The 25,940-nt window shown below is 41.1% G+C and overlaps 1 protein-coding gene across 2 annotated transcripts; it reads left to right on the forward strand.

Annotated features, from left to right (window-relative positions):
- The first annotated feature begins 3,305 nt into the window (after nucleotides 1-3,305).
- On the forward strand, nucleotides 3,306-24,703 carry cunh18orf21 (chromosome unknown C18orf21 homolog). 2 transcript variants are annotated; one of them, XM_034124297.1, is made up of 6 exons: nucleotides 3,311-3,322; nucleotides 3,480-3,608; nucleotides 10,796-10,818; nucleotides 11,198-11,418; nucleotides 23,076-23,269; nucleotides 23,563-24,703. In XM_034124297.1, the coding sequence occupies exons 2-6, from the start codon at nucleotides 3,514-3,516 to the stop codon at nucleotides 23,723-23,725; spliced, it is 696 nt and encodes a 231-aa protein (XP_033980188.1). In that variant the 5' UTR covers nucleotides 3,311-3,322; nucleotides 3,480-3,513; the 3' UTR covers nucleotides 23,726-24,703. The 2 variants fall into 2 exon arrangements, with proteins under 2 accessions (XP_033980189.1, XP_033980188.1); XM_034124298.1 differs by having other exon boundaries at nucleotides 3,306-3,608; nucleotides 10,800-10,818.
- The last annotated feature ends 1,237 nt before the right edge of the window (nucleotides 24,704-25,940 follow it).

Genomic DNA, 25,940 nt, shown 5'->3' on the forward strand with positions numbered 1-25,940 from the left:
CAGATCACCTCCTTTTGAGTTATCACACGCTCTTCTATCAGGAAGTACAGTAACTACAGAAAGGTTCCGCTGAAAATAGCACAAGAGAATAATGAAGTCTCCGGGCCTGTACATGCTTAGTTTCCAGTAACAGTTGAGTGACTCAGCCGTCTTCACAAATCATCTCCACGGAGAGTGGTATCACTTGTCAAATGCTGAATATTAAATCCTATGTATCTTACAGAACTACTGATTGGGAATTAAGCAGAATGTGAAGTCATCGAGTTAATGTTAGTGATGTGTGTTCACTCCCAACGAAGCGAGACAACTTCCGACCTGCACACAGATAAAAGTCCTGTGAGTAAGTGATGCTGTGACCTTGGATTTCTCTCTCTCTCTGTGTTCCTGCATCAGACCATTCATTCACACTTAATCTGAGGAATGGCTGTGATGAATGCATCACAAGCAGGGGGGTTTGAAAAGTGCTTACGCTCAAAATGATGCATTAATATGACAATTGCTTCCGTAACTAAGAAGCATGTCTGCAATACAAACACACACGTAGAGGAGCATTAAACTCTGCACTGATTTTAATAGCACAATCTGCGCTTAGAATTTGAAAGAATGCATCAATTGCAGCCCATTATCAGGACACCGCATAGAAACGGAGTCACTGATCGTATGGCCATCCATTATTCATTAAAATGGATAATTACACTCATTACGGAGTAGACTATTAAACTCAGTAGCTGCAGATGTATGAAGTCAGAAAGTGACTTCAGATAACAGCCGCAGACAAATGCATATCTGCGTTCACATCAGTATGCAGGAGAACGAACACACACACACACACACACACACACACACACACACACACACACACACACACACACACACACACACACACACACACACACACACACACACACACAGCATTACAGGGCATTGTGCCTTTTCACCCAAGCTTTCTCAGCACTATTGGAGTTTGTGTTGCGTTTCAGAAGTGATAGCTGGCTCCATGGCCGCTGCTGGGATCGGCTTTTCCCTGCAGGTGCTGACAGGACACTTTGGGAGGTGTCTGCCTCCCTGAGGACCTCCATAGGTGAAAGCCGAGTCCTGCTGGCACCAGACCTGTCTCACCACAGCACAATGGAGACAAGTGTGGTTCAAAAGGTCTCAATAAGTGGTGCATAAATACATTTAGGGATGCAATATTGGGTTCCCCTGGTAAAACTGATTCCAAAAATTCCGCCCACTGTGGACTCAAGTGCAAAACAAAACCATTATGATATCTAATGTGTGGTATCTCGGGCAGCCTTCAAATATTTACTAACACTATAATAGCGCCTGTCGCTGATAATGATTTAACTCCTTTGGCTTCAGGGTTTCTGTGCCCTGCAGGAAAATTGGGTTCATTTATAACTGTGCGGAAGAGATTATAAGTATTCTTTGATCATGCATTTTCATAATATTATCACACAACATTCATTTATTCCAATTTACTGGGAGTGAATAATAGTCAGCCTACCTTTCCATCACCTCTTTTTCATTTCAGCAGCACGCAGCAGAGATGGGAATGTGGTCGCACTTTGCGCACAATATGAACCTCTCGGTTTCTCTGTCTACCTGACTGTCTGTCTGTCTGTCTGTCCCTCCCTCCCTAGTAATCGCAAGTCAATTGAGTCCTGTAGTGAGGGAAAATCCGTTTATCCGCGAACTACACGCAAGGAGCTGCACCGCTTGGCTGTTTCAATCTTGTGAGAAAGCGCCTGCCTGACAGCGCCTGATAAAGTGGAGATTTACTCGCGGACAAAGTGAGAAGCAATCCCTCACACTTTAGCTTACTCCATCAGTTTTTGTGCGCTCTATACTGGTCCGATGATTTAATATATCTCCAGTTTCTGGTGGCACGCCCCCCCCCCACACACACCGAAATCTTTCTCCCCATAAACTGACGCGCGCAAGAAAACAAGCATTATAACATAAAAAGAACAACATTTTAAGTATGCTCCACAGCAGCAACATGTGATATATAACATATTATCTTAGCCTTATTACACAATTATGGATGCAAATCATACATATAAATAATCATACAATAATGAACCCACTAATAAAAGAGAAATACTATAGGCTACTGCACAGCTTACCTGGATATTGCACTTAAGTATGAAGTTCCAAAAGGAAGATACGAGGATGGAAATTCAGTTTTAACAATGGAAATGATTGCGTCAGAGCAGAGGCTATTTCTGTTTTAACTCAGGTTCACATGGGACATCGATAACTCATAAGGGACTAGGTACCACATAATTGCCTCCCTTAAACTAAAATTGCTGCATTTCTCGTAAATGACTGCGATTAACCAACCTACTGTTGGTCAGAGTGGATATTCCGGGAAAAGATGTGCGTAAAACGCACAGGTCCGGAGATCAGTCCATGGGCACCTTGAGACGAGCCGAGCAGGAGTGTGTGTTGTAGTGCTGAACGATATCCCCTCTCGTGTCGAACAAACCTCTGTTATGTCTCTGTATCGCGGGTGTCTGTCTGACCGGGCTGCTTCATTTGGTATCAGCCCCCCAGAGGGTGTCCATCGATGCGCACTCAGTGAGCTCACCCTCCCTGTTGCTGCTGCTGCTGCTGATATAGGCTGGAGATATACAATTTCACATTGTCGCTCTTTTTTCCCTGACCTTAGAATTCCTTGATGCAATAATTCCACGACATACTGCAGGAGTTTTGTAGACTCGAGCGATACATAACCTTCTGGCACAGCCTTTGTGTTCTTGGACCCAATAAACCTGGTTTGTTAATGCGCAGGACACAGCAATATTGATGTAAATACAGCCGGTAATGTCGTCAGACATTAGCAATTCTTACTCTCCCAGTATACAAGAAATGATGACATCAATAAAGAGGAAGGTTGCAGTAAATGAATAACCGAATTACCTAATGTATCTCTGAAATGCTGTCATGAGTTAGTGTCTGACTTTTAACTTTAGGAAACGTTACTGCCTCCAAACTGTGCCTGTTAATGTTAATAACCTAATTTGTGATTTCCTACCTGAACCTTGCATGCTTTGAAAGTGATCTTAAATAAGATAAAATTACAATATCAATAAAAACTACCATGATATAATCACATTTTTAAATAACTACTTTTGGTGTATTTACTTTTACCTTGTTTAACCAATAGCCCAAATAGAAGAGCATGATATATTACATTATGCTATCTAAACGAACAAACCAGTCGCCCCGCAGTGTACCTCTTGTTTGACTCAATCTCCCACAATGCACCACGAGCAACGTCACAGTCTTGCGACCCAACGTGGATTTGCAGCAAAAGGTATATCGAGATTCAAACGTACACATTTTTAACACGTATTGACCACTGCAGCTCCACTAGAGAGTGCGTGAATGTTATGTTATCCTCTATTCTCACCTCAGTGGTCACTTTAACGTTTTTCGGAAGACGTTTTAACACGTTGTTAGTGTCGCTCCAGTTCTCCACGAGCCACTTCAGCACCCTGCATTCAAATGAAGTTTCATCAAGAAGGAAAAACAGTGGACTTCCTGTTGGACGCTTCCTTGCTGTATAAAGAAACATGCCCGGAGCTATCACGGTTCTTACTGTAAGAAACTTTGTTTAAAATCCTACATTAATTTCACTTTCACAGGTGCTGCTTTCTGTCGTGTATTGTTGTAATGGCAGCATGTAGCCGCTAGGTGGAGTAGCCGAGCAGTGTTAGCTGTGGACCTCCTGCCTGTAACTGTGTTTATATGGACTGCTGGAAACAGTATACTGATATGTTTCATTTGACTAACATTAGTTTATCCCAGAGTGGTGTCTTTATACTTTCTATACTTTATCCATTTTTAATTCTGTAAATGCTAATAGAAAGAGCCAGTGGGAAAAATAAATGCTCTGATTTAACATTTAACTTTAGATTCTTTTAACTAGAATGTTCCTTTCCTGTTCACTCGGCATATATGGGAGTTAACACTGAAGTAGAATAATCTTTCTCTAGTTACACACAGTATATTGTGATAATTCATTTTATAGACACTCACAAATTGAATAAAGATATGTTTAACAAAATCACACACATTTAGGCTTTTCTTATATTGAAATTGATCATATGTGCTTGGTTTACTAGCATATATTAATGACTGTAACAGACCATCAACAGTATTAGAAAGCATATGTAACATATTTATTTGATGCCTAGTGTTACACTATGTTTCAAGAGACCTGTCAATCAATTAAAGTGTTATAGCATTGCTCTTTTAACCCTTAACCACTGGAAAGCTTATTATGTACAGTTGTTTGAGAACTAGCTTTTTCACCTTTTACATTTTAAATTTGAATATGGCTAGGTAATGTGTCACATGCATATCACTCCTTTTGAAGACTTGCCCATATGAGGATAGGTAACATCCACTTTGTTGTTGGATCATTAGTGACTGATGAACATTCACAGCTTGGTGTATCAGTCTTTTTCCACCTCCACATTAAGTCTGAGTAATATTTGGCTGTTGCTTGATTACTGACTTTTTTTCTTTGATGATGCCACATATTATTGTTGTTATACGAAATTATCTTCTTATTGTGAAGCATGGCTGTTTGTTTAGTTCCAGTGGCTATTCCCATTATACGATACGATATACTTTATTGTCCCTGTAAGGAAATTTGTTCTGGACTCCGTCCTGCAGTTCCGCATACATATACAAACATAGTAAACATTAAAATACATACACATATCATAACTCATACACCGTTTGAACAAACACAATACACAGACGCACATACTGACAATGGCGACCTATTGAGAGGGCATTGTTGACCCTGACGTACTGAGTGCGATTGGTTAAAAAAGAAAAATACCCAAGATAAAAGGATTTATACTAATCTTTATCAGTTTTTGAAGCAAGATGTGAGGCTGCAGTGTGTTAAAAGCCGAGCTAAAATCAACAAACAGTAGGCGTGCATAAGCCTTAGGGTCTTCCAAGTGTTTAGTGACCAGGTGTGTGATGCTATTTAGAGCATTGTCTGTGCCACGCCCTTGCTTGTAAGCAAACTGAAAAGGGTCTAAATGTACATCTACCTCTTTCTTTAGCAGCGGCACCATGATCCTCTCAAAACATTTCATGACAATGGATGTCAATGCAACAGGCCTAAAATCATTGTTTACCTTTGGACAAGGTTTTTTGGGAACAGGTGTTATTATTGATGTTTTCCAGAGGGTGGGGATGGTGTGAAGATCAACAGATTTTTGAAATATGGGACACCATGCTGATGTCAGTTCTTCTGCAAATGTTTTGAGGAGGAATGCAGAGATGCCATCTGGCCCTGTGGCCTTCTTAGTACAGGTGTGCTTGAAAAGTGATTGGCCCTTTTAAAGGGTCAATCGCCACCCTTTCATCCTGGTCAGTAGCAGAGATTGTCTCTAAGATGTCTGTACATTCAGAGGAGAAGTCCTGGGTTTCAAATCTCATGTAAAAGTCATTCAGTTCATTTGCTTTTTGCAGGTCATCAGAGGTACAGAAAGTTTTTTTAGCTGGAGTCATATTTGTGATTGCCTTCATAGTGTCCCAAAGTTCCTTGGAGTTCATTGTAGAAAAGTTCTGTTCAATCATTTCCTTATGTCTCCTTCTAGCTTCTCTGAGCATGTGATTAAGCTCCTTTTGCACACATTTCAGTTGCGTTTTATCCCGGTTTTTAAAAGATATATTTTTACGATTGATTATACGAGCTGGTTGTGCCCAGTGGCTCATGTGCAGTTGAATGGCCTGGGGGATTTTGTGCAGCATGTGTGAGCTATTGCAACTGATGAATTCAATTTAAACGTACTCTTATTAAATCATGTGTATTTTCACAGTGAGTTTTATATTTCATTGGTGAGGTCACAGCACCTCCCTAACAAGCTTAAACATGTGAACAAAACAGAGAAAACGAAGTGCTGCCAGCAAAGACAATTCCTCTTATCATCGGGTAGGAGAGCAAACAGAACCTCGCCTCTTCTCTTTCATCTTTTGCAAGGTTGCCACAAGGTCTCATAAAAGTCTTTCCCAACTGCCTTTATCTAATAAGCCTCCGGTAGTCAAGTCTTTTCATCCTTATTAGAATAAAACAAACTAATGAATGCCGGTTCTTAAACTGCGTCATCATTCACAGTTCATTGCTTCAATTTGTTTCTTTGCCAAAGTGTATTTCTCTGATGGCGTATCCCACACATTGGTGATTATCTTATTGTGAGGAAAGTCAAAGCTGAATGTAATTTCCGGAGAAAGCCACTTTAGTCTCTCTAGTGTGTGTGAGCCCTGCCACTCACAGGTGTGTCTGCGTGCTTTTCTCTATCATAATGGTGTTTTAATCCATTTGAAGTGTGTACAAGTGTGTGTGTGGACTTTGAGTTGGGTTTCAACCATGTCCCCACATCCTCCAGGTTGTTTTCATTTCCACCTGAGCCAGGAAATCTGTGGGCAGAACCATGAATGGAAATCAAAACAGAGGTTTTAACGGTGAAACCCCAAGTCAGGGTCATTTTACGGATGTGTGCGAGGCCAGTGCTATTAAAATACATCGATCTATTCCCCAGATTTCCTGGCTATGGAGGAGCTGTGGTTAAAGAGAACATTTCGACCACATTTAGCCTAACTGTGACCAGCTGTCTAGCAGGCAAGACACGATTCTCAATGTTTGGACCAGTAGCTCAAAGACCTGGCTGGTTTCATGCCAAAGTGCCTGGCAGAGAAGACACAATAAGCAGCCACAGCAAAAACTCAAAAGTGTGATGAGCTAATTGAATTTTGAATTTGATCTTCAGCCAGCGTGATAATATGGAAAGCATATCAGGAGGGAAATGAATGTAATGAAATAGAGTTCCAGATTGAGATCTTGGACGCAGTGGATCAGTTAACGGAGGGGAAATGAAAATGTTGTCGTCAGCATTGCTCAAATAGCTGGCATAAGCGTTGAGTGTGTGTTGAAAATGCTTTTAGTCCTAATGAACCGCAACTGTCTCTCCATGTTCCTCTTGGGCTTTCCAGTGCCTTCTCGTCTCCAGTTATGGTTTTGGTCATGCGTCACTGGAGTGTTTTGGTCGTGGGAGCGCGTCTGCACTCATAGACACTACTACACATATTTGTGGGAGATTGTGTTACTGCCTTCTGCCGCTGTCTTCACCTTCTGTCAGGCTGATTATTAACTAACGTGTTTTTGTTTGTGTTTGCATCAGGGCTACAATTGGTTAGTTGTTTTCTCAGTCTTGATTTCAGTACACAAATATAAATATTGCCTTGTAGTAAAAGCGTTCATGAAATTATTCCAGGCGAATGTTTGTGACGGCCTGTTTGGTCCTTGTTTGTGAACTGACATGACTTTATTGTGGCTCAAGTCGCCAGACTAGTGAACCTGTTTCCAGTAAATTCATAGTCATAGTTATTTGTTTGGTAACTGGAACCGGACTGGTCTCATAACCAAAGTATGCAAGATGTCTGCTTGACAAACGCACAGTTACTCAACTATTAAATAGCCTCAAGTGTTTTTGTTCCGCATTAAGCCCAGTTACATGCACTCTCAATAGAGACCATAAAATCGTCTTATATTACCAATAAATCAATTATAATCTCATATTAGCCAATAGTATTGGAGTTCTGATTCCAGTAGAGGTCTGTGTTCAGTGGACAATATTTAAAGTAGAGTACTATTATTTTATTGATTATTTTTATTATCAAATGTTTTGACAGTTTTTTCTGAAATAATGTCACGTAAAATGTCAGAAAATAGTGGAAGAAATATCCTTATGGTTTCCCAAAGCCCAGGGTGGGGTGTTCGAATCCTATCCTGAACCATGCTGTGAGGCGGTCCTTAAGCACTATGTTGTTTTTACTTTCACCAAGATAATGCAACATGAATATGTTTGGCAGGTATAATGTTTAATATGTGTACCTCAGTTTCTTAGGTATAAGTTTAATGTGGAAGCTTGCTAATATTTGCTAATAAGCACAAAACAAAGTACAGTTGAGGTCAATAGGAATGCCATTCGTTTTGCAGGTATGTTGTCATAAACCCAAGTATTAGGTACATTACAATCAAACCAAACTTAACTTGACATAAATTATTCAATCAAGGGGCAATTACTACTTTGGTCAACATTTTTCGCTAAATGTATTTTGTCCTAATGCCAACATCTTTTGAGACATGGCACAGACTTTGTGTCTCTCCGCTACGTCTACACACATGAAAGTGACTCTAGACTGTAAGAAACCTGCTGGCCTCTTTCTGTCACTTCCAGCTGTTTAATAGCAACACTGCCAGACTATGCTGTAGTAGGATACAATATCTAGTGTTCACTAATTGTTGCTGAACACACCTCTAGCCGAGCCTGGCTGTTTGTGTCGAAACATTTTTGAGTTAAGAGACTTATTATGGTTTTTCTTTTTTTAAATACAGCAGCAGTAGCACTGTTACCCTGATGGTAGCAATAACATGTTCATAGTGCTTTTCATTGTGTGCTTTACCTCAGCTAGCGCTTCTGTCTCTAATTACATTAGCCAACTCTCCCCCCCCCCCCCCCCCCCCCCCCCCCAACCCTTTGGCATCTTTAAGGATCACTTTATGGCATCTCCCAGTTATCAACAGTTCATGTGTAGGTCCCATATCTCCAGTCACCACAACTAAGTGTGCCCTTAAAAGGAGATGCATGACAAGTATGATAATTAGATCGGGGCAATGGAAGAGTTTCTTTTTGCGGTGTGCAGTTCCTGAAAGCTGGTTTATCACTAGAGCAGCGGAAGGAGAGGTTATGGGAAAACAACATCTGAAAAATCCTCACAGTGGAGTCATCAGTGGTTTGTTCACAGCCTTGTCAGAGAGTTTGCTCCGTCAGTAGCATGAACAATGTGTCCTTTTATGAAGTGTTTGTCAGTGGTGTCAAGTACAATTTCTGATTATTCCTGACGCAACTACCTCAGGAAGTGGCAGACATTTATATAAGCCAAAAAAGAAGAAAAGCTTTCTCGGCAATCGTCAAAAGTGTTTTTGGGGGAATCTTTTGAGGCCTGTGAGTTGTTATCCATCCTCTGCGGAGCCACAATGCACCACGCCAGCCTCGAACAACTCCTCTTCATTTCCAGTGTTTTCCTCAGGGCTTCTATATAATATGACAGTTTTAAGTCACTGATTATTAAATTGTGGTGGATCGTGCGACGGTGACTCAGACTGTGTGAAAAGTGATGACAGATATGTAGTAATCCTTCTCCACCCACTTAACGTCATACAATACAATGCGCCATCTCAAATGTAGGGTGGTTAAGAAGGCTAGTGGAGACCGTCAACAAAGCGCTGACAGCATACGCAGCTGCAGTCAGTGGGTCAACTCCAGATTAAAGTCGACCCCCCCCCTCTTCGTGAACAGCCAGCCCCCTTTCCTGCCACACGTGCAGCTGGACAGTACATTCCCTCTCATTGATTCAAGCCCAGGGCTAATTTAGTGGGACTTAGCAGTAGCTTAGTTTGAATATTTGCAGGAATATCTCATCGCATGCTTTCCAAAGTTGAAGGCAGCCTAGTGGTCAACGGGTAGCTCTGTAGTGGGGGGGAATAAAATGGTGTGGACATTTGCCTTGTATTGTTTTGGAGAGGCCGGATGCTTTCCACATTGCTAATGGGAAGATTTGTTAGTCACAAGCTGTTTTCCAATGTGTTTATTTGCATGTATTTTAACAGCATTGTTAACTGTCAGTTCCTTTCAGCAGATTCTAGGGCTGTGCGATTATGGCAAAAATCATAATCACGATTATTTTGGTCAATAATTGATATCACGATTATTAAATACGATTATTCATTGACTTTGAAAACATCCATTTATTGAACTTTAAAACAAATACAAATAATAATTTGAACAGTATCTTATAACTGTTGATTACCCTGAACGTATAATTCAACTGAAAAACTTTAAATAAATAATATCAAAATAATAAATACCAATAAACAAGATCAACAAATATTTTGGAGCGCACTTCCAAAAGCTACTTATCATATATAAAAATATGATAAATACAAATAAATTAGACCAAAATTAATCAAATATGTTGTAGTGCACTGTCACAACCTAGCAAAGCAAAATAATTGTTTAATTCGATTATGTTGTTTTTGTAATTGTGGCAGGCCAAAATCGTAATTGCGATTAAAATACGATTAATTGCACAGCCCTAGCAGATTCATACATTGAAAGCTACGTGGAACTAACTGATTCCAAGTATCCTTTCCCTATTACATTACCTTGTTTACAGTGTGAAAGGCTGTTATGCAAATTGAAAAGGGCATTTTTTAATAAACACATTTACATGTTGACTTATATATAAATGCTTTTCCCAAGAGAACCAAAAACGTTTTAAATATAAGTTTGACTTTATAATTATCTTTTACTAATGGTTTTTACAGGGTCGTGTACAAGGCCAGTTGACGAAGCAACAGCCAATTTGAATTCATTGAAAAAATTCTTTATATTTATATTTTTTCTTTATAGTAAAAATGCTATATACAAAAAGATATTAAGATGAAATACAAAATCTAAATAAAAAGAGGTTTGTCCCACGCGTCTGGTGTATTATTACGATGCTCCGTTAATTTAAAATCAATTGTTCTCATGGAAGCTAGACTTTTTCTAATATTTCTTTTTGTATTTTTGATTTTTTTTTAAATCATATAAAACATGCTGAAAAAAGTTAGATCAAATTAAATCACAGTATTCTTGTCTGGTATGAAAAGCATCCGTTCAAAATATCTGATCTCGTCTCTTTTTGTCCTCCCTAGGCAGTGTCCTGTGAAGGCTAACGGTAAGTAAAACACCTCCTGGATGAATCTGACTTCTGAATTACAATGTTTGTTCTGTTTTAATTTCGGCATGTTTTCGTGAGTGATGCCCGGGACTATAATAGCTACAAACAGCTGAATGCAGCAGTAAGTGGAACCTTGTCACCAGCTTGTCTAGGTTGATAAATCTCACTTTACCCACAGCCAAACACAGCCACATGTAGCAGTCTGCCTGGTGGGATCTCTCACACACACACACACACACACACACACACACACACACACACACACACACACACACACACACACACTCACACTCAGAGGTACATGCCAAACAAAGCCACATCAGTAGGTAGTGGTGCTATTTAGTGCTCACACTGTCTCTCTTTCTCTTTTCCTCAGAACAACGGAAGCACGGTCCCTCCACTCTGCTGCAGAACACCTCCGTGTGTCAGTACTGTTATCAGTGGCTGCATCCAAACAATTATCGGATGCGACTTCGACCAAAACGGCGTCCGTCGGCACGGGTGCAGAGTCTCCTGCTCAGGAAGGCCCGGGGCAAACGACTCAGCCTGATGCAGAAAGATTTGCTGCAACGCTTCCAAAAGTCCTCCTCTGTACTGGTGAGAACACAAAACACTACAACTCTGCAGAACACTCAGTTATGTATTGCACTGCACTGCAGCATAGTGTCCTTGCAGAGAAACACAGGGACATATTCCTGAATTGTATCCTCAGCTGCAGTGGTGTTGAACTAAGTTAAGAAGACTCTTTGACCTCCGACCTTCGAAGCAGGAGAGACAAAATCATATCCCAGGGGTGCAACATTTCTTATAAAATCATTGATTATCGTGACAAAACAAGCCCTGCATTGTCTCCTAATGTATTGTCTCCAGGCGTTGTTGCTTTTTAGATTTATGGACTCATTCGTATTCATTCCACAGAAAGTGCCTGGTTTCATTATGGTGCTCCGCTCATCATTGCAGTCTTTACAGTGGTCCCATTATGCTTAACTGTAAGATAACTAATGTTTCCAGACAGTGCTTTGTCAACACTCAGCCTGCTCCCTCCCACAGCCCTATAAAGTGTTGCAGTATTCCCTTTTGACTGCCCTCGTAATGGATGGCACCAGAATGGAAAGCTTTTTCTTTTTTATTAGGGCCAGCACTCACCCACTCTACTGATAAGGACATTGGTTGTGGAGTTTGTGGTGATGGGGTCATTTCCCCCCCGACATCAGAGAGCACTGATAGGAGAGAATCAGTGAAGAGCCCCTCTGGTGAGCTGACATCAGCCCTAATGAAGAGCTCTAGTGGAAATGCTGCTGCCTCATTACAAATCTGTTTGGGTTCATTTAACATGCAGGTATTCATGCAGGCACTCTGAGCCCACAATCCACTATGTCAGCTGACTCTGAGGAAGACAGAGATGGAGAGAGGGATCATGATTAACAAGGGAAGAGAGAAAAGTGGACGAGAATAACAAAGGAAACATAAAGGGTGAACAAAGGAAAAAGTTAGAAGGCAGATAGACAAGAGAGGTGAACAGAAGAAGTCAAATGATGGACTGCGCGAGAAAAAGTAATCTTGTAACACAATTTTGGTTTAAAGAAGTGGCTATGTGCTTATTCCTGTTCTTCTTTTGTGGACTGGAGTTAAGGTCAAATCCAGGTCTGATAGGGAAGTCATCTGGAAAAAAAGGATTTGAGAAAATATTTACATTGAGGATGTATTTTAGTGGTCAGCAAATAACATATTTCCAGTAATACACAGTTAAAATGATAATTACGTTTTCCAGAGGCCCCAGATTACCCAGACTGCCCTAAATATAATGATACAAAGCATTTTGTTAGACACCCCTGTGTTGTAGAATTAACCTTGAATCTTGAAAATCAATATAATAGTGCGTACATTTGCCCTGTTAGCAGTTTTAGGGGATATGTCACTCCTTGACAGTTCTAGTGTTAAATCGGTGTGGCTTAGTCAAACATAACTGTGTAGTCCCCTGAAGGCCTCTCTACAGAAACACATCTGGGACTGAGGACCTCTCCTCTTACTTATTTGTAAACAATGTTGACTTCATCATTACATGACTTCCTAGTAAACCAATACACCCTGAGCTTGTGCTCTGAAGTATTTTTACCCTTTATTTGCTCGGGTCACTTGACTGTCATGTACTCGGGGTTCAAGGGGCAACGAGTTCTGCAGTGGTGTGATAGTGAGGCGATACCCTAAAAATGCAGAGCGGTGAGATAAGAGGAGGAATGTGGACTGCTTTCCTATCGTTGTCTCCGTGGCTGTTTGCTGATGAACAGAGCACAACAAACCAGACATGGAGAGGAGCCTGAATGAGATCCGCTCGTCTCCTTTTTAAAGAAGCAAGCGCGGGGTAGTTAGGATGACTGGATAAGCCAATGTATAAGAATTTTCTTTTTAAATCGTCAAAGTTGTTCTTTACAGTCTACAATGTCCACAGACTTGAGAATGGTTTCAGTAGCATAACGTGCCGCAGCGACCATGAACCCTTAATAATGTTTTTTCTTTGTTTTATTCTTGCATTGTTTTATTACAGTGTGCTAGAGTCGAGTGTTTTGGCTGTGTACACATAGTGTTCTGCCCTTCTTACTGTTAGTCGCCTTACATCTACAGGAAGTAGTGGGAGATGTATTGGAAGAATAATCAAAACATGCTGTTCTATAAATGTATTGTCACATTCAGGCCATGTTGTGTGCAGGACGAAGCTGTCGTTTATTCAGAACACGGTGTGAGTATTTGCAGACATCCATGTTTGCTTGTGTTCTCAGTCTTCTTCCAAGTGTCAAAACAATTCTGTGGAATCTTTTATGGGAGGGTTTGTGGGAAATTTTGAAGAGCTAATTGTTATTATGAATGTTTTAAAAAAAAAAAAATCTATTTTGATTAGGCCAAGTTGCATTATAATATATATTTATATTCAAGCTTTTGTGAGTAAACTGTAGTCTTCCCAACAATATGTGTAGTACTGTAATAGGGATATCAATGTTAACATATCCCTGCCTGAACACAAATAAAGCATGCACATGACCAGTATAATGTTCCCCTTCATACACATGGGTGGTGTGCCGTCCCTCGGGGTGTAAATCCCCTTCATTTCACACCATACTGCTCTCCCTTTAGGATGTGTGTGTGTGTGTGTCGCCCGCTGGGTGGGATGTCATATGCTTTCCTCAGCTCTGTGAAGCGGTGTCTTTAGAGGTATTATAAATCAGCCGTGTTTATGCATGCTGGGCAGGTTATCTAGCAATGGCTCTGGAAATACGTTGGATTGTAGCTCCACCAGAGAAGCAGAGACCCTAAATGGAGCGAAACATAGCGCATACGTCTCCTCCTCTGTTCTTCTGTTCTTCTGTTCTTTCTTCGTGAGCCTAGATTATGCTTTCCAGCGGAGTTGTTTGTTACAAAAATATGTAGTTCAGGTCTTTCCTGAACATGTACAATATTGTTGTTTTAGATGGGGAATGTATGCCTTGTTTTTAACTCAACAGTTACTTACTTTGGCAATAAAAAGTGATGCTAGTAGCTCCCAGAAGAGAGAACTGAATATGTTTACTGAATGTGTAGTCACGATGCCTTCTAAATAAGTGTTGTAAAAACAACACTCGAAACCCTTGATGGAACTCGTAAAACAACACTTGTTTTTCTCTGAAAACAACATTTGCTTTCAGAATAACAGATAAACCAGGCAGGAAAAAAACAAATTGACAGTACATAAGAGGTTGAAAAACCTTTCCCTTTTCCCGTAAGGGCCATTTCTTCCTGACGTAAGTCAACTCTCTTTGTGTGATTTACGTCACCACTTCTCTGACCTCACTGGCCACCTCTCATGCTCTCGTTCACTCTTCTTCTGTTGCTGTTTTACCTCAACTCTTCGACCTGACCGCCCCTCTCACATTCATCTTAATCTTTCTTCTCTCCTCCTTCCATTCTTGGCCATCTCTTCACCACATCCCTCCGTCATATTTACCTTTCCTGGAGTTATGTTGTTGGAGAATGTGCCTCATATGGGGATGACAGGAACCAGGAGACAGAGATGTCTGGCTGTTTCTTCGCCTCTGTTTTCTCTCAGGGAACACCAAAAGCTCCGCCGAGGGTTTGGAGGCCTCGACGTTGGGCAGCGAGTGACAGGATGACAAGATGGGGACATGTTTGGGAAAAGAAAGGCCAGGAGGGAATCTGTGGTAGTGGCCTTGAGATACAAACACAGGAGACTTGCTGCAAAGAAGACACTCACTCATGTCTCACGTGTTTAGCGATATAACAAAGTCTACATAAAGTATTTTAAGCAAGTTAACACAAATACAAAAGCAGCAGCAGTCGTGGGAAGTCAGTGCCAGCTGGGACTGTCATGATTCCTTGGAAGGCTTCACACACACACAAGCCTTGCATAGTGAAGTGCGCATTGGTGTTGTTTTTTTGCCCTGGGCTAGGATCAGTTTCTGATCACCGCTGTCATCATGTCTGTAACCCAGCTTAAGACTTGTTGCAGCTCCAGAACAACATGTCATCTGTCAATAATCCTGTTCAATTAGTTGCCTGGTCACTATTAAAAGCCTGCTCTCTAACTTGGAAATGGCTCCTATAGGCTCTAATGTGAGTTGGCATAGGTGTCAAGGTTTGGAAGCCGCCACTGTTTGGTTTTCTGATCCTCACTTAGCAATATTTTTACGGTATATTGCTCCTGTAACTGATTCTGACTGCATGTAAGAACATTATTGTCATTCAACACATATCTGCTGTAAAGCCACACTTGTGCCATTAGTTTCCTTTTATATTGTCCACAGAGGAGCTCCAAATCTAACAGCTACACCCTGAAGCACAGCTGCTCCACCCAGGGACAGATGCATAAAACCGTGGCACCACTAAAACATGTGGACCAACAAATGATATACAAACCAAAATATGCATATGCATTATTTATGTCTTTTGTCAGATGTATACATGCCTGGATCTATTTAATACATCTCAATTGTGTGCATAAGCTCGATCTTTACTTCCACAATGAAATTCTAAATATTATTTTACACACACACTCACACACTCGTTCAGAATGCCCTGGAGAAATGCTGCACAGGTAATATTTAACACATTTCTTTGTTCTGAAAGTTCTTCTCAGGATATTTACTGAAAGGATGTTATCAGGCATTTTCCACAGTGAGATATCGCTGATTTATTGCCTCCCAGATGTTCATTCAAAAACTCATATGATTTACTAAAGCATTATGAAAAACCCTATTTTATTCGATCCGGCTACTTTATCCTACTTGACTATGCCATACATCTTAATTTAAAATGTAGATATCTTTGTTTGTTTTGAGGCAAACCTGCTGTTGTGCTGCAGGATGAAACGTGACTTTTATCCAAACAAAAGATATAGAAACAGATATGACTTATTTTTATACATATCAGTGTGTTTGGTATGGGGTGTCTCGGTGTGTTTACCGTGCAGCCTGCCTCCAGACAGTGTGCCTAAGTGGCTGCCTGCAACACCACGGCCGGCCTCGTATTGATCCCCAAGCTGCTCTCGGCTCTATGGTGTTGTATTGATGTGTTCTCAAATCACTTTCACTCACACACTGCGTGTAGATATGTGTGCTTTAGATCACACGCATATCGAGCCTTTAGAAAACTCTGCCACGACAAATATTCAATTAAAAGGCGCTATTAAGCCCTGAATTCTGTCACTCACTGTTACCCTACTCATATATTGCTCCTGGGTGGTGTCGGTCAGCCTGGGTCGAATGAATCAACCCAACCTGACCCCCAGCCACAGAGAGTGAAAGGCAGGAAGGGAGGTATTTATGGAGCAGGGGCTATTAATAGAAGAAAGGGTCCATTTGTGGAATTGATTTATGTGGGTCTGTGTGTGTTTGTAACCCTATTTGGCACACAACTTTTCTTTTGATTCCCAGAGCCAATGTTACATGCAAGAGTGGTCGCCCGCTTTAAGCACGTATGTCACAGGGTGGCAGAAATATATACAGACCTGGCATGTTCTAGACGGCAGAAGCAATGAGTGCGGGAGTGTCTGCGTGCGCATCTCTCCCAGATGAGCTGAACAGTTTTTTTGCACGCTTTGAGAGCAGCCGGGCTGTGGAGGTACAGAGGGACCAGGAGCCAGAGCCCTGTCCTTTTGTTTTAAACTGGGCAGATGTGTGTAAATCCTTTAAAAGGGTTAACCCACACAAGGCTCCTGGACCTGATGGCATCCCTGGCCGTGTTCTCAGGGTGTGTGCAGTTCAGCTGTCAGAGGTGTTCACAGACATCTTCAACAGGTCCCTGCTGCAGTCTGTAGTCCCCACATGTCTTAAACACTCCACTATCGTTCCTGTCCCCAAAAAGACAATAATTACCTGCCCCAACGACTACCGCCCAGTAGCACTCACCTCCACCATAATGAAGTGCTTTGAGCGGTTAGTCAAATCATTCATCACCTCCTCCCTCCCTGACTCTCTGGACCCCCTGCAGTTTGCCTACAGAGCAAACGGGTCCACAGACGACGCCATAGCCCTCACCCTCCACACTGCCCTCTCACACCTGGACCTGAAGAACAGGAACACATATGTGAGAATGCTGTTCATTGACTACAGTTCAGCATTCAATACCATTGTGCCCTCCAAGCTGGCCATCAAGCTCAGAGAGCTCGGGCTCAACAGCGCCTTCTGTGATTGGATCCTGAACTTCTTGACGGGCAGACCCCAGGCAGTGCGGGTGGGAAATATCACATCCTCCACCCTGATTCTCAACACCGGTGCCCCTCAAGGCTGCGTGCTCAGCCCTCTCCTCTACTCCCTGTTCACTCACGACTGCGTGGCCACACACAGCTCCAACACCATCGTGAAGTTTGCTGATGACACGACCGTCATCGGCCAGATCACAGACGATGACGAGACGGCGTACAGAGAGGAGGTCGAAAACCTGACATCTTGGTGCCAGGATAACAACCTCCATCTCAACGTCAGCAAAACAAAGGAGCTGATTGTGGATTACAGGAAGCAGCAGGGAGAGGGACACGCCCCCATCGCCATCAATGGGACTACGGTGGAGAGAGTCAGCAGCTTCAGGTTCCTTGGGGTCCACATCACTGAGGACCTGACATGGACTCTTCACACCACCACCATCACCAAGAAAGCTCGACAGCGGCTCTTCTTCCTCCGCAGGCTGAGGAGGTTCAAAATGGATTCCAGGATACTCTGCAACTTCTACAGGTGCACGATAGAGAGTATCCTCACTGGCTGCATCACGGCCTGGTACGGCAGCTGCACCGACCTCAATCGTAAGGCTTTACAGAGGGTGGTGAAAACTGCACAGAACATCACCAGGACGGAGCTGCCATCCATGGAGGACCTTTACTCCCAGCGGCTCAGAAAGAAAGCCCTCAGGATTATAAAAGACCCCCATCACCCCATCACCCCAGCCACAAACTGTTCTTTCTGTTGCCGTCTGGCAGACGTTACCGCAGCATTGTGGCAAAAACAAAAAGATTCGGAGACAGTTTCTTCCCGCGGGCAGTGAGACTGTTAAACAATTGAACTGCTGAAACAATTTCAAAACATTCATCTGCTACTTAGTAATATATATCTACTATCTAATATATATCATTCCAATAACTTGTATATAGACTCGTACTGCACTATTCCACATACTCACTTTATTTTATAACTATTTTTCTTTTTGTATTACTCTTACTATCTGTATTATTATTATGTTGCATTGTTGGAGAAGCCTGTGACATAAGATTTTCAACAACATAATTACTCTGTAGCTATGTCAGTTTGACAATAAAGAACCTTGAACCTTGATTTCTGTGTTCATAAGTTCAGATGTATCCTCTGAAGTGTCTCTAATCTTCTTACCTGACCCAACATCTGATTTCCCACGTGGCCAGCTGGGCACAGCTTTAGCTACATGAGACAAAGCTGCAAAATCTCATAGAGTTGTTGTGTTGTGAGATATCTTGGACTCTTTTGTTCCTCGTACTTGTTTCCCTGTGCGTTCAGGTACACTTACATAGGATGCATGTCTTATTTTAAGGTTTATAAATCAAAGTGTTGCTGTTGATTGGTCGGCATGCTGGAAAGCCTTGACTGCCTAAAAAACATTCGCTTACACCAAGAGATGTATTATCTCTTTTATAATGGATTTTGAAGTGGGCTAGTTAGCGAGGTATATATACGATTTCATGCTGTTTTTATTTTAGGATTGAAGGGATGAACAGCACATGCTGGTATTTCACACACCTTGCATCATTATTTCAAAGGTCGTCACTCCCTGTGTGTAAAGGGCAATTACCATTTAGCTCTGGAACAGACCTTTACTATTATCCCCATGTGTAGGGGATGAAGATGAAATGTATCTGTGACTTTTTCTTTCTGTAGAAGCACTGTTGGGTTGCCATGGATTCACTTTACACTTTTTTTTCTTGGAGCCTGTTGTGTCAGTGCTTCAGAGCAAGTCACTTCAAACATGTGGGGCTACTAGTGGTACACGAAGCAGCAGCAGGTCATTCTTGATGCAAACATCCATCTGCAGCCAGGTGTCTGCTTTTGTTTGTTTCACTTCACTATGGCGCTCCTGTCCTCTAAGCTGTTGTTTCTTTACGTTCAGCTGATAGTCATCTGAGTTCAAACAAGTACAATCTAAAGCCTAATGCCACAGCTCCATTCATAACCTGTAAACAAACAGTTCTTGTTCGATACCAGTTTCCTGTTGATATTTGATCAGATGAACACTTTAATGATCTACTGGAGGAAATTGGGTAATTGCAGCAGGAAAGAACAGGTGGTAGTGAGGGAAGGGTTCTAAATGAAAGTAAACACAGTGGACTGCTCATCACAACAAATACAAATACAAATACATTGAGGTGGATAGACAAACAGGAATGAGGGGGAAATCTGAGCTACGCATTTGCAAATGTTTGAATAGAATAGAATAGAATAGAATAGGGAGGGATGAAACCCTCTTTAATGGTCACACATGCAGAGCACACAGCACACACAGTGAAATTTGGCCTCTGCTTTTAACCCATCCTAGTACAAGGAGTCTAGTACTAGGAGCAGTGGGCAGCTACTGTACAGCGCCCGGGGAGCAATGGGAGTGGGGGGGAAGGGGGGTGTCCGGTGCCTTGCTCAAGGGCACCACGGCAGGGCAGGAGGTGAACTGGGACCTCTCCAAGTAGAAGTCCACACTCCATATTTAGGTCTGGTCGGGGACTTGAACCAGCGACCCTACAGCTCCCAGTCCAAGCCCCTACTGACTGAGCCACTGCCGGACAGCTGCGTTGCTGCATGGATTTGACCCAAAGAAAAGCCTGCAGACAGTTTGTTCCCGTATGATGTGTTTTTAACAGCTTTACCATCTCCAGCTAAAATGATCTTTAGTGGATTAAAAACAGCTGCTCCAGCTTAATCTGCACCGTCAACATAGCTGCTTTGAGTTTTTACGACTTGTTCTTCACAACGATTGTAATCACAAATGGTTTGCTCAGTTCAGAAGAGTTGTTTTAACTTTGGAAGCGATAAATAGTTTGATGAATAGGCTTCTACCGCTACATGTTCCCTTCCAGTATGAAGCTTCATCTACTGAAAGAAAGGTTTGCCTATTTAGGAGTTAGAAATACATTTGTGATGACATCAGTATTCAGTTCTTTAGGGAAAATAAAATGTAGACAAACGTTTCTTACAATGATCACAATGTCCTTATTATACTTTACATCAGCTTTGGGTCATTAATCCAACGGTATTTAAATAGCTTCATTCATACATCAATGACAACTCCAAGTGCTGAACATTCAAAAATAAAAAGTTTAATGATTTAAAAAAATATTTATTTAAATGAATACAAACATTTAATGACTGAAAATATAATAAAACTAATAACAGGATAAATAGCAGGTTAAAAAATGTGTTTTTCTTTTAAAGATATCCTCACCCTGCTTCTTTTATATGTGTGCAGCAATGTTAATAACGTAATATATATTTTGGAAATGTTGTCAAATTGATACAAGTAGGAATCCTTTATCATCTCATTTTCTACAATCATCATGTTTTCTACATGGATTTGTATCTACATATCTTTGGTACTATTCATTCTTCTTGTTTGAAGATGCTTAAGTCTGGTGTTTTTATCCTACAAAGTAAATGTTGTTTGCAAACACTGATGTGACTATTTCAGTCCAGTTTGTGCAACAGCTTCGTCGCTGACGGAGCAGCAGAGTGCCGGCTGTCCCACAGAGCAGTCGACCCTTCCTACAGAGCATTGGTCAGCCCTCTTCTGAGCCCCGCCCCTCTGCAAAGATAGGTGGGTCAGTTGCTGGGCTGGTCTTTATAAAGCTGGACATGCACGCTCGTTTAGTAAACACTTCACACACGTTCGAATAGAAAGACTGAGGAACTCATTACTCCCGCTTCATAAAAACCCAACTCTCGGACACCTGTCAGAATCTGAAATGGCTACCTTCGTGTCGGTGAGTTCTCCATCTCATTAGCATTCAGGACTGTCAACAGCTTGGCTCACACTTGCTGACCTCTGCAGTCTTTTGGTCTGTTTTGACCTGTTTGAATCGTGTGCAACTTTGGAGGGCTTGTGTCAAAAGTGGGATTTAAGTCTCCACAGGTTGCAAGTAGAGTTGCAAAAGAGCCATTAACACTTTGTCCTGCTTTTTTCTACAGTGAGGAAAGGACACTTTTTCAAGAGCTTTATTATTTGCTAGAGTTTGTTTAATATTCTGCAGCCCTGTAGCTTGCACTTGCGCTCATCACTGAAAAGATTTGATTGCCTCCTAGTTGTTATTGTCGCTTGATCTTATGCGTCTTCGTTGTAAATCTGTGGCTGAAAGTAAAGGAGTCTTTGTGGCAATAACCGTAGCTGCTGTTTTATAATGTTTTTAGATTTTCTTTAGTTTGTCTCAGTCATATTGTAGCTACATGCACGTTCTTTTTTTTTTTTTTTGGGTTAGTCAGGAGTCTGGAATGCCAATTACCGTCTTTAAGCATGAGGGTCTCATGAGCAGCTGGGTCTCGTCACTCTCATAAGTGTCTGAGCTCTTCGCCAAATATAGGGTCTTGTGTAATCTGTGTTAGGAAATTGCTTGGAATGTGTCGTGTCAGGCGCAGTTAAGTGTGACTGACGTATTAAAGTAATTCATGTAAAAAAAAAAATGGTTTGTAGAGATTAAAGTTGCAACAGACAACTTTTCAGCTTTCCCCCATGTTGGCGCCGCTGCCAGAGAGACATGATTCAAAAAGAGCAAGAAATACTTTCCTCCTCAGAGTAATCGCTATCCACCGCTCTTCTCTTGTTTACCTACTTTTGGAGCTTGTATTCATTTGATTATTTGAAAAGAGTAGGAAACATTTAGCAGGAAATAGTTTTTTGTTGTTAGGGTTTTGTGCCATGAATTCAGCCTTCCTTTTCCTGGGAGATCGTACATGGTTTTGGTAGAAATGCATAGTGAAGGAACCAATCTATCATTCACTATCCATTACACTCGGCAATCAAAATCAACTTCATAATGATAATTATTTTGTGGTGCATCTTTTGCTAATTTTAGCAAAAGATGCACCACTCTATTGCAACTTGAACTAAAGAAGTTGGCTGGCAGCTGTTAAAGAACCTATAGATTGAATAGGTGAAACTGCCTGGCAACAGCCCCCCCCCCCCCACTCACCCCACCCACCCACCCCCCCCCAAAGGCTAAGTCAATGTTTCCCATCCCACTTTAACTAATCCAGCTATTTTCATATCTGTACAAACATTGAAGGGTAAGATAATATTGGGGATGATTGGCAGGGCCAATGGGAAGAGCCTCAGCTGTCAAGCAAATCATTTTCAAAATTGTTACACGTCATGAATTTGCTTCCTGGACCCCACAGTGAACCATTCCTATGTTTCTGATGTCTGTGAGGCTTTAGGCTGCTCATTGTCCCGGGGTGAAGAAGCCCCTTCCCCGGCTCTCTGTGTTCCTGAAGGCTTTCTGTTGCTGCGATCAATATCCAGACTAAGTCGCAATAAACTCTTGTGTGTCCCACAGAAATACAGATAGATGTGGCTGTACTGGGTTTGATGAAAAATAAAAAATGACAAACGCTTTATCTTCCCTCACTTAGAATGACATCAGTTGGTAGATAAACTGCTATCATCCAACAATAGCTGATATGCCTTCACCTGGGAACCTTATTATATTTGAGAGGAATTTGTATTCAGGCCATGCAATATGAATGAATATGTTCCTTTTCTCTCCCCAGATGGCAACCTGCCACACTTGCAATCAAACGTCCAGACACAGAGGAATGAACAGGGAGTTTTTATCTGGCCTCGCGAAGACCCACAGCACGCCAGGGAGCGTGGGCAAATACAAGACCCCCCAGTCTACTCACAGAGCCAACATGCCTACCCCCAAGACTCCCAGCAAAGACAAGACACCTGTTCACACACCTAGGTAAGTTATTTTAAGGTGGATCTTATTAATATCCTCAGAGCTAAAAGTTTAGGATATGTCACAGACATTCGAGAGGATGCTGTGTCAGGCCCATTAGCTTTTTGAATGATTATGTTTCATTAAGAGAACTGCAGCTAGCTGTAAGGGTGCTACGTGCTGGTATCCATGCTTGCCAGATCATATACTTGTTGACGTACACTTTTAACTTTTCCTGCCGACCAACAAAATCTCAGATTTCTCTAATTTACCTCTTCTCTCCTCTCCCTTTCCCAACGTTCTCCTTCTCTCTCCAGGTCTTCCAGCTCCTCTAACACCTCAGGGTCAGGCTCATCTGCCTCCAAGACTCCCTCTAAACCTAAGAATTGGGTTGTGCAGCGTCTCAGCAAGATACTCATGCGAGAAGACAACCCGGGCAAGAAGAAGGGGGGCTTGAAAGATTTTCTCTCCTCACTCTGAGCGTCTCTTTTGTCTTTTTGTCGACTCTTGAAAGAACATGGGGTAAGACCCACGTTTGTAACCCGTTAACGCCAAAGGCTAAAGGGACACTTTATTTTCCGAGCCGGTGTGTGAAGGGTTACAGTCTGCCCACCAACACAACTATTGCCGGGCTGTTTGGAATGGCACTCCTGGTATCCTGAATGTATCAACTGGGAGCTCTGGCTGGCTATTTCAGCTTTACATCAGGGTTACTGCTGAGCCAGTTGGAGGAGAATGCTTTTATTCTAACTCAGCACATGTCTCTTAAAATCTCCTAAACTGGGGATGTTATTTTAAGGGTAATGTTTGAGGAATTATTCAGTATTTATCAAATAGTTTAAAACCCAGGAACTGTGGTCTGTGGGTGGAGTTTGGCATGGGAAGCTGGTTTACATGCCAATATCTTTTTATTTTTATTAAATATGTATATAATACATATATATAAAACTGTTTCGTATTCATGTTTACTTGATGTCTAATCTTTTGTATTTGAATGTATTCACTTTCTTTATTTTTTATCCAGTGGGGAGATGTTAAGTATATACTTGACAAATGTATATGTCAATGCAAATGCATGACATGATAGGAACTGTGCACAGTCACCAGGGAAGATGTTTTTTAATTATCATCTGACATGGGACTCATAACTTGCTGTTTACATTGAATAGGCACTCTGCCTTAACCTGTACAAAGAGACTTATAGACAATCAGTATTGTCAATGCTTAATATTTTATTTTAATATTTTCTTTGGTTACATGTTTTTGAAAGGTTACTCTTTTCATCTTTTTGTAAAGAGCAGGGATTTGGATATATCTTCTTTTGTCGTACTGCCTGATTACCTTTTCCATTAGCTGTAGAATGTACAGTATGTATTTGAATCCTGAAATACCTCACATTTGTATTCCACCTACACTGTGAATCACTCAAATAAAACCATCTTAGTCTGTGAAACCTTTTCCAATTTTCTGTGAAATGAGTGCTAGAAAATGCATTTTACTGCAGCTTCAGTCTTACAGAGTTTATATTAATGTCTCTGCCGATATAGATGAAAGGCTATAATTAATCCAGCTGCGTATACTTGGGGTATATGGGGGGTCTTTACACTTAGGATAGATCTATATTACTATCCAAGAAAATGATTGTGCAAAATATGTAAAAGAAAAACATACAAACGTAAATTAAAGTAGAACAATTTACATGTAAAAAATTACTTCTACATCATTAATAAATAATATATATACTATATTATACTATACTATAGATATACTGGCAAGTTATTTGAATTAACCAATGGATCAATAAAATCATAATTTTAGCCATAATAAAAATGATTGTTGGTCTTATTGATTATATTTTCTATTATTAATCTAAATCTGCAAAGTCATGAGTACATAAAGTTATAAAATAAATGTAGCGGAATACAAATTACAATATTTACCTCCAAAATATATTGGAGTAAGTAGTAAATGGCCACAAATTAAAATGTTCAAGTACAAGTACCTCAATATTGTACAGTACACTTCTACTAGTAAATCTACTGTTACTTAAAGGTAGGGTAGGTAAGAATGGAGAAACCAGCTCGAGTGCGCTATAAGATCTGCCCCTTCCTTCAGACTTCCTTATAGAGCCTCTCCTCCAACACACACGAACACGCACATGACCAATGAGGGCACGAGATAAGTTTGTGCACAGATGGAAGGCTGACAGGCAGGTAGGCCATCCAGTTATTTTAGCCGGGCCGGCTAAAATAACGTGCTTTTTACAGCGCCACGGCTTCCACAGATGACATTTTTGTATGTATTTATTGTCAAAGCATTTAATGTATTAAAAAAGAAACACTTTTTGTTATATTCCATGGATGTTAAGAGCATTCCATGAAATATAACAAAAAGTGTTTCTGAATGAAAGCTAGAAGACATGTGAATAGAAACGTTTATTTTAGTGCTTTAAAGCCGACCCGAATGTTTATTTTACTCGCCTAATTTGTTGTTCTTGTATACTACTTCTATGTCGTTTGATTTTTTATTTATATTTTGCTCTCTAAATTCAACAACTACTACTTCACTACTATTTCCTATATGATGATTTTTGGAGGTGTGATTCTGTTTTGGACAGCTGACCTTGAGAACATCATTGTGTTAGTCACTAATGTACTGTTTGTTATAAATAAAGTTAGGTACTTGTGGGTTATCT

This window comes from Trematomus bernacchii, unplaced genomic scaffold (assembly GCF_902827165.1).
Source record: "Trematomus bernacchii unplaced genomic scaffold, fTreBer1.1, whole genome shotgun sequence".
NCBI classification, from domain to species: Eukaryota; Metazoa; Chordata; class Actinopteri; order Perciformes; family Nototheniidae; genus Trematomus; species Trematomus bernacchii.